The 19563-nt window shown below is 56.8% G+C and overlaps 1 protein-coding gene across 1 annotated transcript in view; it reads right to left on the bottom strand.

Annotated features, from left to right (window-relative positions):
- Nucleotides 1–19563, bottom strand: part of trpc2b (transient receptor potential cation channel subfamily C member 2b) — a 93651-nt gene that overhangs the window by 31933 nt on the left and 42155 nt on the right. The window contains exon 11 of the mRNA XM_041199718.1: nucleotides 15542–15614. Coding sequence (XP_041055652.1) covers nucleotides 15542–15614 — 73 coding nt within the window. The remainder of the gene's footprint in view (nucleotides 1–15541; nucleotides 15615–19563) is intronic.

Genomic DNA, 19563 nt, shown 5'->3' on the forward strand with positions numbered 1-19563 from the left:
CGTACCCCAGTGAGAGTCAGTGTGTGTGGGACCCGTACCCCAGTGAGAGTCAGTGTGTGTGGGACCCGTACCCCAGTGAGAGTCAGTGTGTGTGGGACCCGTACCCCAGTGAGAGTCAGTGTGTGTGGGACCCGTACCCCAGTGAGAGTCAGTGTGTGTGGGACCCGTACCCCAGTGAGAGTCAGTGTGTGTGGGACCCGTACCCCAGTGAGAGTCAGTGTGTGTGGGACCCGTACCCCAGTGAGAGTCAGTGTGTGTGGGACCCGTACCCCAGTGAGAGTCAGTGTGTGTGGGACCCGTACCCCAGTGAGAGTCAGTGTGTGTGGGACCCGTACCCCAGTGAGAGTCAGTGTGTGTGGGACCCGTACCCCAGTGAGAGTCAGTGTGTGTGGGACCCGTACCCCAGTGAGAGTCAGTGTGTGTGGGACCCGTACCCCAGTGAGAGTCAGTGTGTGTGGGACCCGTACCCCAGTGAGAGTCAGTGTGTGTGGGACCCGTACCCCAGTGAGAGTCAGTGTGTGTGGGACCCGTACCCCAGTGAGAGTCAGTGTGTGTGGGACCCGTACCCCAGTGAGAGTCAGTGTGTGTGGGACCCGTACCCCAGTGAGAGTCAGTGTGTGTGGGACCCGTACCCCAGTGAGAGTCAGTGTGTGTGGGACCCGTACCCCAGTGAGAGTCAGTGTGTGTGGGACCCGTACCCCAGTGAGAGTCAGTGTGTGTGGGACCCGTACCCCAGTGAGAGTCAGTGTGTGTGGGACCCGTACCCCAGTGAGAGTCAGTGTGTGTGGGACCCGTACCCCAGTGAGAGTCAGTGTGTGTGGGACCCGTACCCCAGTGAGAGTCAGTGTGTGTGGGACCCGTACCCCAGTGAGAGTCAGTGTGTGTGGGACCCGTACCCCAGTGAGAGTCAGTGTGTGTGGGACCCGTACCCCAGTGAGAGTCAGTGTGTGTGGGACCCGTACCCCAGTGAGAGTCAGTGTGTGTGGGACCCGTACCCCAGTGAGAGTCAGTGTGTGTGGGACCCGTACCCCAGTGAGAGTCAGTGTGTGTGGGACCCGTACCCCAGTGAGAGTCAGTGTGTGTGGGACCCGTACCCCAGTGAGAGTCAGTGTGTGTGGGACCCGTACCCCAGTGAGAGTCAGTGTGTGTGGGACCCGTACCCCAGTGAGAGTCAGTGTGTGTGGGACCCGTACCCCAGTGAGAGTCAGTGTGTGTGGGACCCGTACCCCAGTGAGAGTCAGTGTGTGTGGGACCCGTACCCCAGTGAGAGTCAGTGTGTGTGGGACCCGTACCCCAGTGAGAGTCAGTGTGTGTGGGACCCGTACCCCAGTGAGAGTCAGTGTGTGTGGGACCCGTACCCCAGTGAGAGTCAGTGTGTGTGGGACCCGTACCCCAGTGAGAGTCAGTGTGTGTGGGACCCGTACCCCAGTGAGAGTCAGTGTGTGTGGGACCCGTACCCCAGTGAGAGTCAGTGTGTGTGGGACCCGTACCCCAGTGAGAGTCAGTGTGTGTGGGACCCGTACCCCAGTGAGAGTCAGTGTGTGTGGGACCCGTACCCCAGTGAGAGTCAGTGTGTGTGGGACCCGTACCCCAGTGAGAGTCAGTGTGTGTGGGACCCGTACCCCAGTGAGAGTCAGTGTGTGTGGGACCCGTACCCCAGTGAGAGTCAGTGTGTGTGGGACCCGTACCCCAGTGAGAGTCAGTGTGTGTGGGACCCGTACCCCAGTGAGAGTCAGTGTGTGTGGGACCCGTACCCCAGTGAGAGTCAGTGTGTGTGGGACCCGTACCCCAGTGAGAGTCAGTGTGTGTGGGACCCGTACCCCAGTGAGAGTCAGTGTGTGTGGGACCCGTACCCCAGTGAGAGTCAGTGTGTGTGGGACCCGTACCCCAGTGAGAGTCAGTGTGTGTGGGACCCGTACCCCAGTGAGAGTCAGTGTGTGTGGGACCCGTACCCCAGTGAGAGTCAGTGTGTGTGGGACCCGTACCCCAGTGAGAGTCAGTGTGTGTGGGACCCGTACCCCAGTGAGAGTCAGTGTGTGTGGGACCCGTACCCCAGTGAGAGTCAGTGTGTGTGGGACCCGTACCCCAGTGAGAGTCAGTGTGTGTGGGACCCGTACCCCAGTGAGAGTCAGTGTGTGTGGGACCCGTACCCCAGTGAGAGTCAGTGTGTGTGGGACCCGTACCCCAGTGAGAGTCAGTGTGTGTGGGACCCGTACCCCAGTGAGAGTCAGTGTGTGTGGGACCCGTACCCCAGTGAGAGTCAGTGTGTGTGGGACCCGTACCCCAGTGAGAGTCAGTGTGTGTGGGACCCGTACCCCAGTGAGAGTCAGTGTGTGTGGGACCCGTACCCCAGTGAGAGTCAGTGTGTGTGGGACCCGTACCCCAGTGAGAGTCAGTGTGTGTGGGACCCGTACCCCAGTGAGAGTCAGTGTGTGTGGGACCCGTACCCCAGTGAGAGTCAGTGTGTGTGGGACCCGTACCCCAGTGAGAGTCAGTGTGTGTGGGACCCGTACCCCAGTGAGAGTCAGTGTGTGTGGGACCCGTACCCCAGTGAGAGTCAGTGTGTGTGGGACCCGTACCCCAGTGAGAGTCAGTGTGTGTGGGACCCGTACCCCAGTGAGAGTCAGTGTGTGTGGGACCCGTACCCCAGTGAGAGTCAGTGTGTGTGGGACCCGTACCCCAGTGAGAGTCAGTGTGTGTGGGACCCGTACCCCAGTGAGAGTCAGTGTGTGTGGGACCCGTACCCCAGTGAGAGTCAGTGTGTGTGGGACCCGTACCCCAGTGAGAGTCAGTGTGTGTGGGACCCGTACCCCAGTGAGAGTCAGTGTGTGTGGGACCCGTACCCCAGTGAGAGTCAGTGTGTGTGGGACCCGTACCCCAGTGAGAGTCAGTGTGTGTGGGACCCGTACCCCAGTGAGAGTCAGTGTGTGTGGGACCCGTACCCCAGTGAGAGTCAGTGTGTGTGGGACCCGTACCCCAGTGAGAGTCAGTGTGTGTGGGACCCGTACCCCAGTGAGAGTCAGTGTGTGTGGGACCCGTACCCCAGTGAGAGTCAGTGTGTGTGGGACCCGTACCCCAGTGAGAGTCAGTGTGTGTGGGACCCGTACCCCAGTGAGAGTCAGTGTGTGTGGGACCCGTACCCCAGTGAGAGTCAGTGTGTGTGGGACCCGTACCCCAGTGAGAGTCAGTGTGTGTGGGACCCGTACCCCAGTGAGAGTCAGTGTGTGTGGGACCCGTACCCCAGTGAGAGTCAGTGTGTGTGGGACCCGTACCCCAGTGAGAGTCAGTGTGTGTGGGACCCGTACCCCAGTGAGAGTCAGTGTGTGTGGGACCCGTACCCCAGTGAGAGTCAGTGTGTGTGGGACCCGTACCCCAGTGAGAGTCAGTGTGTGTGGGACCCGTACCCCAGTGAGAGTCAGTGTGTGTGGGACCCGTACCCCAGTGAGAGTCAGTGTGTGTGGGACCCGTACCCCAGTGAGAGTCAGTGTGTGTGGGACCCGTACCCCAGTGAGAGTCAGTGTGTGTGGGACCCGTACCCCAGTGAGAGTCAGTGTGTGTGGGACCCGTACCCCAGTGAGAGTCAGTGTGTGTGGGACCCGTACCCCAGTGAGAGTCAGTGTGTGTGGGACCCGTACCCCAGTGAGAGTCAGTGTGTGTGGGACCCGTACCCCAGTGAGAGTCAGTGTGTGTGGGACCCGTACCCCAGTGAGAGTCAGTGTGTGTGGGACCCGTACCCCAGTGAGAGTCAGTGTGTGTGGGACCCGTACCCCAGTGAGAGTCAGTGTGTGTGGGACCCGTACCCCAGTGAGAGTCAGTGTGTGTGGGACCCGTACCCCAGTGAGAGTCAGTGTGTGTGGGACCCGTACCCCAGTGAGAGTCAGTGTGTGTGGGACCCGTACCCCAGTGAGAGTCAGTGTGTGTGGGACCCGTACCCCAGTGAGAGTCAGTGTGTGTGGGACCCGTACCCCAGTGAGAGTCAGTGTGTGTGGGACCCGTACCCCAGTGAGAGTCAGTGTGTGTGGGACCCGTACCCCAGTGAGAGTCAGTGTGTGTGGGACCCGTACCCCAGTGAGAGTCAGTGTGTGTGGGACCCGTACCCCAGTGAGAGTCAGTGTGTGTGGGACCCGTACCCCAGTGAGAGTCAGTGTGTGTGGGACCCGTACCCCAGTGAGAGTCAGTGTGTGTGGGACCCGTACCCCAGTGAGAGTCAGTGTGTGTGGGACCCGTACCCCAGTGAGAGTCAGTGTGTGTGGGACCCGTACCCCAGTGAGAGTCAGTGTGTGTGGGACCCGTACCCCAGTGAGAGTCAGTGTGTGTGGGACCCGTACCCCAGTGAGAGTCAGTGTGTGTGGGACCCGTACCCCAGTGAGAGTCAGTGTGTGTGGGACCCGTACCCCAGTGAGAGTCAGTGTGTGTGGGACCCGTACCCCAGTGAGAGTCAGTGTGTGTGGGACCCGTACCCCAGTGAGAGTCAGTGTGTGTGGGACCCGTACCCCAGTGAGAGTCAGTGTGTGTGGGACCCGTACCCCAGTGAGAGTCAGTGTGTGTGGGACCCGTACCCCAGTGAGAGTCAGTGTGTGTGGGACCCGTACCCCAGTGAGAGTCAGTGTGTGTGGGACCCGTACCCCAGTGAGAGTCAGTGTGTGTGGGACCCGTACCCCAGTGAGAGTCAGTGTGTGTGGGACCCGTACCCCAGTGAGAGTCAGTGTGTGTGGGACCCGTACCCCAGTGAGAGTCAGTGTGTGTGGGACCCGTACCCCAGTGAGAGTCAGTGTGTGTGGGACCCGTACCCCAGTGAGAGTCAGTGTGTGTGGGACCCGTACCCCAGTGAGAGTCAGTGTGTGTGGGACCCGTACCCCAGTGAGAGTCAGTGTGTGTGGGACCCGTACCCCAGTGAGAGTCAGTGTGTGTGGGACCCGTACCCCAGTGAGAGTCAGTGTGTGTGGGACCCGTACCCCAGTGAGAGTCAGTGTGTGTGGGACCCGTACCCCAGTGAGAGTCAGTGTGTGTGGGACCCGTACCCCAGTGAGAGTCAGTGTGTGTGGGACCCGTACCCCAGTGAGAGTCAGTGTGTGTGGGACCCGTACCCCAGTGAGAGTCAGTGTGTGTGGGACCCGTACCCCAGTGAGAGTCAGTGTGTGTGGGACCCGTACCCCAGTGAGAGTCAGTGTGTGTGGGACCCGTACCCCAGTGAGAGTCAGTGTGTGTGGGACCCGTACCCCAGTGAGAGTCAGTGTGTGTGGGACCCGTACCCCAGTGAGAGTCAGTGTGTGTGGGACCCGTACCCCAGTGAGAGTCAGTGTGTGTGGGACCCGTACCCCAGTGAGAGTCAGTGTGTGTGGGACCCGTACCCCAGTGAGAGTCAGTGTGTGTGGGACCCGTACCCCAGTGAGAGTCAGTGTGTGTGGGACCCGTACCCCAGTGAGAGTCAGTGTGTGTGGGACCCGTACCCCAGTGAGAGTCAGTGTGTGTGGGACCCGTACCCCAGTGAGAGTCAGTGTGTGTGGGACCCGTACCCCAGTGAGAGTCAGTGTGTGTGGGACCCGTACCCCAGTGAGAGTCAGTGTGTGTGGGACCCGTACCCCAGTGAGAGTCAGTGTGTGTGGGACCCGTACCCCAGTGAGAGTCAGTGTGTGTGGGACCCGTACCCCAGTGAGAGTCAGTGTGTGTGGGACCCGTACCCCAGTGAGAGTCAGTGTGTGTGGGACCCGTACCCCAGTGAGAGTCAGTGTGTGTGGGACCCGTACCCCAGTGAGAGTCAGTGTGTGTGGGACCCGTACCCCAGTGAGAGTCAGTGTGTGTGGGACCCGTACCCCAGTGAGAGTCAGTGTGTGTGGGACCCGTACCCCAGTGAGAGTCAGTGTGTGTGGGACCCGTACCCCAGTGAGAGTCAGTGTGTGTGGGACCCGTACCCCAGTGAGAGTCAGTGTGTGTGGGACCCGTACCCCAGTGAGAGTCAGTGTGTGTGGGACCCGTACCCCAGTGAGAGTCAGTGTGTGTGGGACCCGTACCCCAGTGAGAGTCAGTGTGTGTGGGACCCGTACCCCAGTGAGAGTCAGTGTGTGTGGGACCCGTACCCCAGTGAGAGTCAGTGTGTGTGGGACCCGTACCCCAGTGAGAGTCAGTGTGTGTGGGACCCGTACCCCAGTGAGAGTCAGTGTGTGTGGGACCCGTACCCCAGTGAGAGTCAGTGTGTGTGGGACCCGTACCCCAGTGAGAGTCAGTGTGTGTGGGACCCGTACCCCAGTGAGAGTCAGTGTGTGTGGGACCCGTACCCCAGTGAGAGTCAGTGTGTGTGGGACCCGTACCCCAGTGAGAGTCAGTGTGTGTGGGACCCGTACCCCAGTGAGAGTCAGTGTGTGTGGGACCCGTACCCCAGTGAGAGTCAGTGTGTGTGGGACCCGTACCCCAGTGAGAGTCAGTGTGTGTGGGACCCGTACCCCAGTGAGAGTCAGTGTGTGTGGGACCCGTACCCCAGTGAGAGTCAGTGTGTGTGGGACCCGTACCCCAGTGAGAGTCAGTGTGTGTGGGACCCGTACCCCAGTGAGAGTCAGTGTGTGTGGGACCCGTACCCCAGTGAGAGTCAGTGTGTGTGGGACCCGTACCCCAGTGAGAGTCAGTGTGTGTGGGACCCGTACCCCAGTGAGAGTCAGTGTGTGTGGGACCCGTACCCCAGTGAGAGTCAGTGTGTGTGGGACCCGTACCCCAGTGAGAGTCAGTGTGTGTGGGACCCGTACCCCAGTGAGAGTCAGTGTGTGTGGGACCCGTACCCCAGTGAGAGTCAGTGTGTGTGGGACCCGTACCCCAGTGAGAGTCAGTGTGTGTGGGACCCGTACCCCAGTGAGAGTCAGTGTGTGTGGGACCCGTACCCCAGTGAGAGTCAGTGTGTGTGGGACCCGTACCCCAGTGAGAGTCAGTGTGTGTGGGACCCGTACCCCAGTGAGAGTCAGTGTGTGTGGGACCCGTACCCCAGTGAGAGTCAGTGTGTGTGGGACCCGTACCCCAGTGAGAGTCAGTGTGTGTGGGACCCGTACCCCAGTGAGAGTCAGTGTGTGTGGGACCCGTACCCCAGTGAGAGTCAGTGTGTGTGGGACCCGTACCCCAGTGAGAGTCAGTGTGTGTGGGACCCGTACCCCAGTGAGAGTCAGTGTGTGTGGGATCCGTACCCCACTGAGCGTCAGTGTGTGTGGGATCCGTACCCCAGTGAGAGTCAGTGTGTGTGGGACCTGTACCCCAGTGAGAGTCAGTGTGTGTGGGACCTGTACCCCAGTGAGAGTCAGTGTGTGTGGGACCCGTACCCCAGTGAGAGTCAGTGTGTGTGGGACCCATACCCCAGTGAGAGTCAGTGTGTGTGGGACCCGTACCCCAGTGAGAATCAGTGTGTGTGGGATCCGTACCCCAGTGAGAGTCAGTGTGTGTGGGACCTGTACCCCAGTGAGAGTCAGTGTGTGTGGGACCTGTACCCCAGTGAGAGTCAGTGTGTGTGGGACCCGTACCCCAGTGAGAGTCAGTTTCTGTGGGACATGTACCCCAGTGTGTTTTAGTGTGTGTGGGACCCATACCCTAGTGAGAGTCATTCTGTGTGTGACCCGTAATCCAGTGAGAGTCAGTGTGTGTGGGGCACGTACCCCAGTGAGAGTTAGTGTGTGTGGGACCCGTACCCCAGTGAGAGTCAGTGTGTGTGGGACACGTACCCCAGTGAGAGTCAGTGTGTGTGGGACCCATACCCCAGTGAGAGTCAGTGTGTGAGGGACCCGTACCCCAGTGAGAGTCAGTGTGTGAGGGACCCGTACCCCAGTGAGAGTCAGTGTGTGTGGGACCCGTACCCCAGAGAGAGTCAGTGTGTGTGGGACACATACCCCAGTAAGAGTCAGTGTGTGTGGGACCCGTACCCCAGTGAGAGTCAGTGTGTGTGGGACCCGTACCCCAGTGAGAGACTGTGTGTGTGGGACCCGTACCCCAGTGAGAGTCAGTGTGTGTGGGACCCGTACCCCAGTGAGAGTCAGTGTGTCTGGGACCTGTACCCCAATGAGTGCCAATGTGTGTGGGACACGTACCCCAGTGAGAGTCAGTTTGTGTGGGACCCGTACCCCAGTGAGAGTCAGTGTGTGTGGGACCCGTACCCCAGAGAGAGTCAGTGTGTGTGGGACACATACCCCAGTAAGAGTCAGTGTGTGTGGGACCCGTACCCCAGTGAGAGTCAGTGTGTGTGGGACCCGTACCCCAGTGAGAGACTGTGTGTGTGGGACCCGTACCCCAGTGAGAGTCAGTGTGTGTGGGACCCGTACCCCAGTGAGAGTCAGTGTGTGTGGGTCCCGTACCCCAGTGAGAGTCTGTGTGTGTGGAACCCGTACCCCAGTGAGAGTCAGTGTGTGTGGGACCCGTACCCCAGTGAGAGTCTGTGTGTGTGGAACCCGTACCCCAGTGAGAGTCAGTGTGTGAGTGACCCGTACCCCAGTGAGAGTCAGTGTGTGTGGGACCCGTACCCCAGTGAGAGTCAGTGTGTGTGGAACCAATACCCCAGTGAGAGTCAGTGTGTGAGGGACCCGTACCCCAGTGAGAGTCAGTGTGTGTGGGACCCGTACCCCAGTGAGAGTCAGTGTGTGTGGGACCCGTACCCCAGTGAGAGTCTGTGTGTGTGGGACCCGTACCCCAGTGAGAGTCTGTGTGTGTGGGACCCGTACCCCAGTGAGAGTCAGTGTGTGAGGGACCCGTACCCCAGTGAGAGTCAGTGTGTGTGGGACCCGTACCCCAGTAAGAGTCAGTATGTGTGGAACCCGTACCCCAGTGAGAGTCAGTGTGTGTGGGACCCGTACCCCAGTGAGAGTCAGTGTGTGTGGGACGCATACCCCAGTGAGAGTCAGTGTGTGTGGGACCCATACCCCAGTGAGAGTCTGTGTGTGTGGGACCCGTACCCCAGTGAGAGTCTGAGTGTGTGGGACCCGTACCCCAGTGAGAGTCTGTGTGTGTGGGACCCGTACCCCAGTGAGAGTCAGTGAGTGAGGGACCCGTACCCCAGTGAGAGTCAGTGTGTGTGGGACCCGTACCCCAGTGAGAGTCAGTGTGTGTGGGTCCCGTACCCCAGTGAGAGTCTGTGTGTGTGGAACCAATACCCCAGTGAGAGTCAGTGTGTGAGTGACCCGTACCCCAGTGAGAGTCAGTGTGTGAGGGACCCGTACCCCAGTGAGAGTCAGTGTGTGAGGGACCCGTACCCCAGTGAGAGTCTGTGTGTGTGGGACCCGTACCCCAGTGAGAGACTGTGTGTGTGGGACCCGTACCCCAGTGAGAGTCAGTGTGTGAGGGACCCGTACCCCAGTGAGAGTCAGTTTGTGTGGGACCCGTACCCCAGTGAGAGTCAGTGTGTGAGGGACCCGTACCCCAGTGAGAGTCAGTGTGTGTGGGACCCGTACCCCAGTGAGAGTCAGTGAGTGAGGGACCCGTACCCCAGTGAGAGTCAGTGTTTGTGGGACCCATACCCCAGTGAGAGTCAGTGTGTGTGGGACCCGTACCCCAGTGAGAGTCAGTGTGTGTGGGACCCACACCCCAGTGAGAGTCAGTGTGTGAGTGACCCGTACCCCAGTGAGAGTCAGTGTGTGTGGGACCCGTACCCCAGTGAGAGTCAGTGTGTGTGGGACCCGTACCCCAGTGAGAGTCAGCATGTGTGGGACCCGTACCCCAGTGAGAGTCTGTGTGTGTGGGACCCGCACCCCAGTGAGAGTCAGCGTGTGTGGGACCCGTGCCCCAATGAGTGCCAGTGTGTGTGGGACCCGTACCCCAGTGAGAGACTGTGTGTGTGGGACCCTTACCCCAGTGAGAGTCAGTGTGTGTGGGACCCGTACCCCAGTGAGAGTCTGTGTGTGTGGGACCCGTACCCCAGTGAGAGTCAGCGTGTGTCGGACCCGTACCCCAATGAGTGCCAGTGTGTGTGGGACCCGTACCCCAGTGAGAGTCAGTGTTTGTGGGACCCGTACCCCAGTGAGAGTCAGTGTGTGTGGGACCCGTACCCCAGTGAGAGTCAGCGTGTGTGGGACCCGTACCCCAGTGAGAGTCTGTGTGTGTGGGACCCGTACCCCAGTGAGAGTCAGCGTGTGTGGGACCCGTGCCCCAATGAGTGCCAGTGTGTGTGGGACCCGTACCCCAGTGAGAGACTGTGTGTGTGGGACCCGTGCCCCAGTAAGAGTCAGTGTGTGTGGGACCCGTACCCCAGTAAGAGTCAGTGTGTGTGGGACTCGTACCCCAGTGAGAGTCTGTGTGTGTGGGACCCGTACCCCAGTGAGAGTCAGCGTGTGTGGGACCCGTACCCCAATGAGTGCCAGTGTGTGTGGGACCCGTACCCCATTGAGAGTCAGTGTGTGTGGGACCCATACCCCAGTGAGAATCAGTGTGTGTGGGACCCGTACCCCATTGAGAGTCAGTGTGTGAGTGACCCGTACCCCAGTGAGAGTCAGTGTGTGTGGGACCCGTACCCCAGTGAGAGTCAGTGTGTGTGGGACCCGTACCCCAGTGAGAGTCAGTGTGTGTGGGACCCGTACCCCAGTGAGAGTCAGTGTGTGTGGGACCCCTACCCCAGTGAGAGTCAGTGTGTGTGGGATCCGTACCCCAGTGAGAGTCAGTGTGTGTGGGATCCGTACCCCAGTGAGAGTCAGTGTGTGTGGGACCTGTACCCCAGTGAGAGTCAGTGTGTGTGGGACCTGTACCCCAGTGAGAGTCAGTGTGTGTGGGACCCGTACCCCAGTGAGAGTCAGTGTGTGTGGGACCCATACCCCAGTGAGAGTCAGTGTGTGTGGGACCTGTACCCCAGTGAGAGTCAGTGTGTGTGGGACCTGTACCCCAGTGAGAGTCAGTGTGTGTGGGACCCGTACCCCAGTGAGAGTCAGTGTGTGTGGGACCCATACCCCAGTGAGAGTCAGTGTGTGTGGGACCCGTACCCCAGTGAGAATCTGTGTGTGTGGGATCCGTACCCCAGTGAGAGTCAGTGTGTGTGGGACCTGTACCCCAGTGAGAGTCAGTGTGTGTGGGACCCGTACCCCAGTGAGAGTCAGTGTGTGTGGGACCCGTACCCCAGTGAGATTCAGTGTGTGTGTGACCCATACCCCAGTGAGAGTCAGCGTGTGTGGGACCCGTACCCCAGTGAGAGTCAGTGTGTGTGGGGAACGTACCCCAGTGAGAGTCAGTGTGTGTGGGACCCGTACCCCAGTGAGAATCAGTGTGTGTGGGACACGTACCCCAGTGAGAGTCAGTGTGTGTGGGACCCATACCCCAGTGAGAGTCTGTGTGTGTGGGTCCCGTACTCCATTGAGAGTCAGTGTGTGTGGGACCCGTACCCCAGTAAGAGTGAGTGTGTGAGGGACCCGTACCCCAGTGAGAGTCAGTGTGTGTGGGACCCGTACCCCAGTGAGAGTCAGTGTGTGTAGGAGCCGTACCCCAGTGAGAGTCAGTGTGTGTGGAACCTGTACCCCAGTGAGAGTCAGTGTGTGAGTGACCCGTACCCCAGTGAGAGTCAGTGTGTGTGGGACCCGTACCCCAGTAAGAGTGAGTGTGTGAGGGACCCGTACCCCAGTGAGAGTCAGTGTGTGTGGGACCCGTACCCCAGTGAGAGTCAGTGTGTGTGGGACCCGTACCCCAGTGAGAGACTGTGTGTGTGGGACCTGTACCCCAGTGAGAGTCAGTGTGTGTGGGACCCGTACCCCAGTGAGAGTCAGTGTGTGAGGGACCCGTACCCCAGTGAGAATCAGTGTGTGTGGGACACGTACCCCAGTGAGAGTCAGTGTGTGTGGGACCCGTACCCCAGTAAGAGTGAGTGTGTGAGGGACCCGTACCCCAGTGAGAGTCAGTGTGTGTAGGACACGTACCCCAGTGAGAGTCAGTGTGTGTGGGACCCGTACCCCAGTGAGAATCAGTGTGTGTGGGACCCGTACCCCAGTGAGAGTCTGTGTGTGTGGGACCCGAACCCCAGTGAGAGTCAGTGTGTGTGGGACCTGTACCCCAGTGAGAATCAGTGTGTGTGGGACACATACCCCAGTGAGAGTTACTGTGTGTAGAACTGTACCCCAGTGAGAATCTGTGTGTGTGGGACCCGAACCCCAGTGAGAGTCAGTGTGTGTGGGACCTGTACCCCAGTGAGAATCAGTGTGTGTGGGACACATACCCCAGTGAGAGTTACTGTGTGTAGAACTGTACCCCAGTGAGAATCTGTGTGTGTGGGACCCGAACCCCAGTGAGAGTCAGTGTGTGTGGGACCCGAACCCCAGTGAGAGTCAGTGTGTGTGGGACCTGTACCCCAGTGAGTGTCAGTGTGTGTGGGACCCGTACCCCAGTGAGAGTCAGTGTGTGAGGGACACGTACCCCAGTGAGAGTCAGTGTGTGTGGGACCCGTACCCCAGTGAGAGTCAGTGTGTGTGGGACCCGTACCCCAGTGAGAGTCAGTGTGTGTGGGACACGTACCCCAGTGAGAGTCAGTGTGTGTGGGACCCGTACCCCAGTGAGAGTCAGTGTGTGTGGGACACGTACCCCAGTGAGATTCAGTGTGTGTGGGACACGTACCCCAGTGAGAGTCAGTGTGTGTGGGCACCGTACCCCAGTGAGAGTCAGTGTGTGTGGGACCCGTACCCCAGTGAGAGTCAGTGTGTGTGGGACACGTACCCCAGTGAGAGTCAGTGTGTGTGGGACCCGTACCCCAGTGAGAGTCAGTGTGTGTGGGACACGTACCCCAGTGAGATTCAGTGTGTGTGGGACACGTACCCCAGTGAGAGTCAGTTTGTGTGGGACCCGTACCCCAGTGAGAGTCAGTGTGTGTGGGACCCGTACCCCAGTGAGAGTCAGTGTGTGTGTGGGACCCATACCCCAGTGAGAGTCAGTGTGTGTGGGACCCGTACCCCAGTGAGAGTCGGTGTGTGTGGGACCCATACCCCAGTGAGAGTCAGTGTGTGAGGGACCCGTACCCCAGTGAGAATCAGTGTGTGTAGGAGCCGTACCCCAGTGAGAGTCAGTGTGTGTGGGACCCGTACCCCAGTGAGAGTCAGTGTGTGTGGGACCCGTACCCCAGTGAGAGTCAGTGTGTGTGGGACCCGTACCCCAGTGAGAGTCAGTGTTTGTGGGACCCGTACCCCAGTGAGAGTCAGTGTTTGTGGGACCCATACCCCAGTGAGAGTCAGTGTGTGTGGGATCCATACCCCAGTGAGAGTCAGTGTGTGTAGAACTGTACCCCAGTGAGAGTCAGTGTGTGTGGGATCCATACCCCAGTGAGAGTCAGTGTGTGTGGGACCCGTACCCCAGTGAGAGTCAGTGTGTGTGGGTCCCGTACCCCAGTGAGAGTCAGTGTGTGTAGAACTGTACCCCAGTGAGAGTCAGTGTGTGTGGGTCCCGTACCCCAGTGAGAGTCAGTGTGTGTGGGACCCGTACCCCAGTGAGAGTCAGTGTGTGTAGAACTGTACCCCAGTGAGAGTCAGTGTGTGTGGGACCCGTACCCCAGTGAGAGTCAGTGTGTGTAGAACTGTACCCCAGTGAGAGTCAGTGTGTGTGGGTCCCGTACCCCAGTGAGAGCCAGTGTGTGTGGGATCCATACCCCAGTGAGAGTCAGTGTGTGTGGGACCCGTACCCCAGTGAGAGTCAGTGTGTGTGGGACCCGTACCCCAGTGAGAGTCAGTGTGTGTGGGACACGTACCCCAGTGAGAGTCAGTGTGTGCAGGACCCGAACCCCAGTGAGAGTCAGTGTGTGTGGGACCCGAACCCCAGTGAGAGTCAGTGTGTGTGGGACCTGTACCCCAGTGAGAGTCAGTGTGTGTGGGACCCGTACCCCAGTGAGAGTCAGTGTGTGAGGGACACGTACCCCAGTGAGAGTCAGTGTGTGTGGGACCCGTACCCCAGTGAGAGTCAGTGTGTGTGGGACCCGTACCCCAGTGAGAGTCAGTGTGTGTGGGACACGTACCCCAGTGAGAGTCAGTGTGTGTGGGACCCGTACCCCAGTGAGAGTCAGTGTGTGTGGGACCCGTACCCCAGTGAGATTCAGTGTGTGTGGGACACGTACCCCAGTGAGAGTCAGTGTGTGTGGGACCCGTACCCCAGTGAGAGTCAGTGTGTGTGGGACCCGTACCCCAGTGAGAGTCAGTGTGTGTGGGACCCGTACCCCAGTGAGAGTCAGTGTGTGTGGGACCCGTACCCCAGTGAGAGTCAGTGTGTGTGGGACACGTACCCCAGTGAGATTCAGTGTGTGTGGGACACGTACCCCAGTGAGAGTCAGTGTGTGTGGGACCCGTACCCCAGTGAGAGTCAGTGTGTGTGGGACCCGTACCCCAGTGAGAGTCAGTGTGTGTGTGGGACCCATACCCCAGTGAGAGTCAGTGTGTGTGGGACCCGTACCCCAGTGAGAGTCGGTGTGTGTGGGACCCATACCCCAGTGAGAGTCAGTGTGTGAGGGACCCGTACCCCAGTGAGAATCAGTGTGTGTAGGAGCCGTACCCCAGTGAGAGTCAGTGTGTGTGGGACCCGTACCCCAGTGAGAGTCAGTGTGTGTGGGACCCGTACCCCAGTGAGAGTCAGTGTGTGTGGGACCCGTACCCCAGTGAGAGTCAGTGTTTGTGGGACCCGTACCCCAGTGAGAGTCAGTGTGTGTGGGATCCATACCCCAGTGAGAGTCAGTGTGTGTAGAACTGTACCCCAGTGAGAGTCAGTGTGTGTGGGACCCGTACCCCAGTGAGAGTCAGTGTGTGTGGGTCCCGTACCCCAGTGAGATTCAGTGTGTGTGGGATCCATACCCCAGTGAGAGTCAGTGTGTGAGGGACCCGTACCCCAGTGAGAGTCAGTGTGTGTGGGACCCGTACCCCAGTGAGAGTCAGTGTGTGTGGGACCCGTACCCCAGTGAGAGACTGTGTGTGTGGGACCTGTACCCCAGTGAGAGTCAGTGTGTGTGGGACCCGTACCCCAGTGAGAGTCAGTGTGTGTGGGACACGTACCCCAGTGAGAGTCAGTGTGTGTGGGATCCGTACCCCAGTGAGAGTCAGTGTGTGTGGGACCCGTACCCCAGTGAGAGTCAGTGTGTGTAGAACTGTACCCCAGTGAGAGTCAGTGTGTGTAGGGACCCGTACCCCAGTGAGAGTCAGTGTGTGTGGGACACGTACCCCAGTGAGAGTCAGTGTGTGTGGGATCCATACCCCAGTGAGAGTCAGTGTGTGTGGGACCCGTACCCCAGTGAGAGTCAGTGTGTGTGTAGACCCGTACCCCAGTGAGAGTCAGTGTGTGTGGGATCCGTACCCCAGTGAGAGTCAGTGTGTGTGGACCAGTACCCCAGTGAGAGTCAGTGTGTGTGGGACCCGTACCCCAGTGAGAGTCAGTGTTTGTGGGACCCGTACCCCAGTGAGAGTCAGTGTGTGTGGGACCCGTACCCCAGTGAGAGTCAGTGTGTGTGGGATCCGTACCCCAGTGAGAGTCTGTGTGTGTGGGACACGTACCCCAGTGAGAGTTACTGTGTGTAGAACCCATACCCCAGTGAGAGTCAGTCTCTTAAATAAAAGGCCCCAAAGGAAGGAATGCCTTTATCACTTACAATTGATGTTGGCAGTGGGGGATAATCATTATTTTTCTTGGAGCTTACACAACACAACTTTCGAAAAAGCCACCTAGAGTGAAAAAAGATTAATGATAAATACTACACAGAGCCAAATCCTATGAGAGACTAATTCATCTGCATTTGCACGAGGAATCAATGCTGCCTGTGGAGGATTGGCGAGCTTTCTGTTCTTATACTGTGAAATGTGAAGGCACTAATTGCAGACTCACTGAGCAGAATCTCCGGATGCTCCTGAGATACTGTGGTGATACCGGAGGACTGGAGAATTGCAAACATTACAGGCTTGTTCGCAAAAGGATAAAGCTCCAGGCCAGTCACTTTAATCTTGGTGGTGGGGAAGCTTCTAGAAATGATAATCTGGAACAAAATTAAGTCACTTGGACCAATGGGAACAAAGCTCAGCACATCAGTGCAAAGGATAAGGATGAAGTATTTGTAACAAACTTCAGCCAGAAATGCCGAGTGGATGATCCATCTCGGCCTCCTCCGGAGGTCCCCAGCATCACAGCCAATTTGATTCACTCCATGTGACATCAAGAAACAGCTGAAGGCACTGGATAGAAACATAGAAACTAGGAGCAGGAGGAGGCCATTCGGCCCTTCGAGCCTGTTCCACCATTCATTATGATCATGGCTGATCATCCAACTCAATAACCTGCTCCCGCTTTCTCCCCATATCCTTTGATCCCTTTCGCCCCAAGACCTATATCTAACTCCTTCTTGAAAACTTACAATGTTTTGGCCTCAACTACTTTCTGTGGCAGTGAATTCCACAGGCTCACCACTCTCTGGGTGAAGAAATTTCTCCTCATCTCAGTCCTAAATGGTCTACCCCATATCCTCAGACTGTGACCCCTGGTTCTGGACTCCCCCACCATCGGGAACATCCTTCCTGTATCTACCCTGTCTAGTCCTGTTAGAATTTTATAGGCTTCTATGTGATCCCCCCTCATTCTTCTGAACTCCAGCGAATATAATCCTAACCGACTCAATCTCTCCTCATATGTCAGTCCCACCATCCCAGGAATCAGTCGGGTAAACCTTTGCTGCACTCCCTCTATAGCAAGTACATCCTTCCTCAGATAAGGAGACCAAAACTGCACACAATATTCCAGGCGTGCTCTCACCAAGGCCCTGTACAATTGCAGCAAGATATCCCTGTTCCTGTACCCGAATCCTCTTGCTATGAAGGCCAACATACCATTTGCCTTCTTTACCGCCTGCTGCACCTGCATGCTTACCTTCAGTGACTGGTGTACAAGGACACCCAGGTCTCGTTGCACATTCCCCTCTCTCAATTTATAGACATTCAGATAATAATCTGCCTTCCTGTTTTTGCTACCAAATTGGATAACCTCACATTTATCCACATTATACTGCATCTGCCATGCATTTGCCCACTCACTCAGCTTGTCCAAATCACACTGAAGCATCTCTGCATCCTCCTCACAGCTCACCCTCCCACCCAGCTTTGTGTCATCTGCAGATTTGGAAATATTACATTTAGTTCCCTCATCTAAATCATTAATATATATTGTGAATAGCTGGGGTCCCAGCACCGATCCCTGCAGTACCCCACTAGTCACTATCTGATACTAGATACTGCAAAGGCTATGGGCCCTGACAATATTCCAGCAATAGTTCTGAAGACTTGTGATCCAAAACTCGCCGCGCTTCAAGCCAAGCTGTTCCAGTACAGCTACAACATTGACATCTACCCGGATATGTGGAAAATTGTCCAGGTACGTCCTGCACACAAAAAGCAGGACAAATCCAACATGGCCAATTACCGTCCCCATCAGTCTACTCTCGATCATCAGTAAAGTGATGGAAGGGGTCATCAACAGTGCTATCAAGCAGCACTTGCTTATCAATAACCTGCTCACTGATGCCCAGTTTGGGTTCCGCCAGGGCCACTCAGCTCCTGACCTCATTACAGCCTTGGTTCAAACATGGACAAAAGAGCTGAACTCCTGAGGTGAGGTGAGAGTGACTGCCCCTGACACCAAGGCTGCATTTGACCGAGTGTGGCATCAAGGAGCCCTAGCAAAACTGGAGTCAATGGGAATCAGGGGGAAAACTCTCCACTGGTTGGAATCATACCTAGCACAAAGGAAGGTGGTTGTGGTTGTTGGAGGTCAGTCATCTCAGCTCCAGGACATCACTGCAGGAGTTCCTCAGGGTAGTGTCCTCGGCCCAACCATCTTCAGCTGCTTCATCAATGACCTTCCTTCCATCATGAGGTCAGAAGTGGGGATGTTCACTGATGATTGCACAATGTTCAGCACCATTTGCGACTCCTCAGATACTGAAGCATGTCCAAATGCAGCAAGACCTGGACAATATCCAGGCTTTGGCTGACAAGTGGCAAGTAACATTCACACCACACAAGTGTCAGGCAATGACCATCTCCAACAAGAGAGAATCTAACCATCGGCCCTTGATGTTCAATGGCATTACCATCACTGAATCCCCCACTATCAATATCTTGGGGGGAGTTACCATTGACCAGAAACTGAACTGGGCTAGCCATATAAATACCAGAGCAGGTCAGAGACTAGGAATCCTGCGACAAGTAACTCAACTCCTAACACCCCAAAGCCTGTCCACCATCTACAAGGCACAAATCAGGAGTGTGATAGAATACTCCCCACTTGCCTGGATGAGTGCAGCTCCCACAACACTCAAGAAGCTTGACACCATCCAGGACAAAGCAGCCGCTTGATTGGCACCCCATCCACAAACATTCACTCCCTCCACCACCGGTGCACAGTAGCAGCAGTGTGTACCATCTACAAGATGCACTGCAGCAACTCATCAAGGCTCCTTAGACAGCACCTTCCAAACTCATGACCACTATCATCTAGAAGGACAAGGGCAGCAGACACATGGGAACACCACCACCTGGAAGTTCCCCTCCAAGTCACTCACCATCCTGACTTGGAAATATATCGCCGTTCCTTCACTGTCGCTGGGTCAAAATCCTGGAACTCCCTCCCTAACAGCACTGTGGGTGTACCTACACCACATGGACTGCAGCGGTTCAAGAAGGCGGCTCACCACCACCTCAAGGGCAACTAGGGATGGGCAATAAATGCTGGCCCAGCCAGCGAAGCCCACATCCCATGAGTGAATTTTTAAAAAAGCAATGATGACCTTAAGAAAGGCTTCTTTGTACAGGGGGTTGTTAGGGCCCTGAATAGACTGCCTGAGAGTGTGGTGGAGGCAGGTTTAATTGAGGCTTTCAAAATGGAACTGGATAATTACGAAGAGAAAAAAATTGCAGCATTAGGGGAAAGAGCGAAACTGTAGGTCTAGCTGAGTTGCTGCTGCAGAGTGCCAGCATGGACACGCTGGGCTGAATGGCCTCCTTCTGTGCTGTAACCATTCTATAATTCTATTCTTTCCTTCAAGGACATTAGTGAAACAGATACATTTTTACAACAATCAGGTAGTCTCATGGTTACCATTACTGAGGCTAAATTTTTATTTCAAATCTATTTATTTAATTAAATTTAAACTCCCAGCTCCCATGGTGGGATTTGAACTCATGTATCTGGATCTTTGGGTATCAGACATTCAGTGCTGGAGGAATAGAAATTTCCGTCAACACCTCTTTGTCCTTTTGTCTGTGACATCTTTTGGTTATCTCCACCTATCACTGGCCCTCTATCCACCTCTACCTGTCCCACCACCCCCCCCCTTAAGCCAGCTTATATTTCACCTCTCTTCTATTTTTCCTTAGTTCTGTTGAAGAGTCATACGGACTCGAAACGTTAACTGTGTTCCTCTCCGCAGATGCTGCCAGACCTGCTGAGTTTTTCCAGGTATTTCTGTTTCTGTTTTTGTTTTGGATTTCCAGCATCCGCAGTTTTTTGCTTTTAGCCTTAGGCTGAAGTTCTCAGTTCACCACTTTAACCCGTGGCTGAACCTCCAACCACAAATTCTCTGTAACCAACACTTGCACCTCTACATCATTCAGCTTCCCCTCCGTCTCA

Source organism: Carcharodon carcharias, chromosome 11 (genome assembly GCF_017639515.1).
Source record: "Carcharodon carcharias isolate sCarCar2 chromosome 11, sCarCar2.pri, whole genome shotgun sequence".
NCBI lineage: Eukaryota > Metazoa > Chordata > Chondrichthyes > Lamniformes > Lamnidae > Carcharodon > Carcharodon carcharias.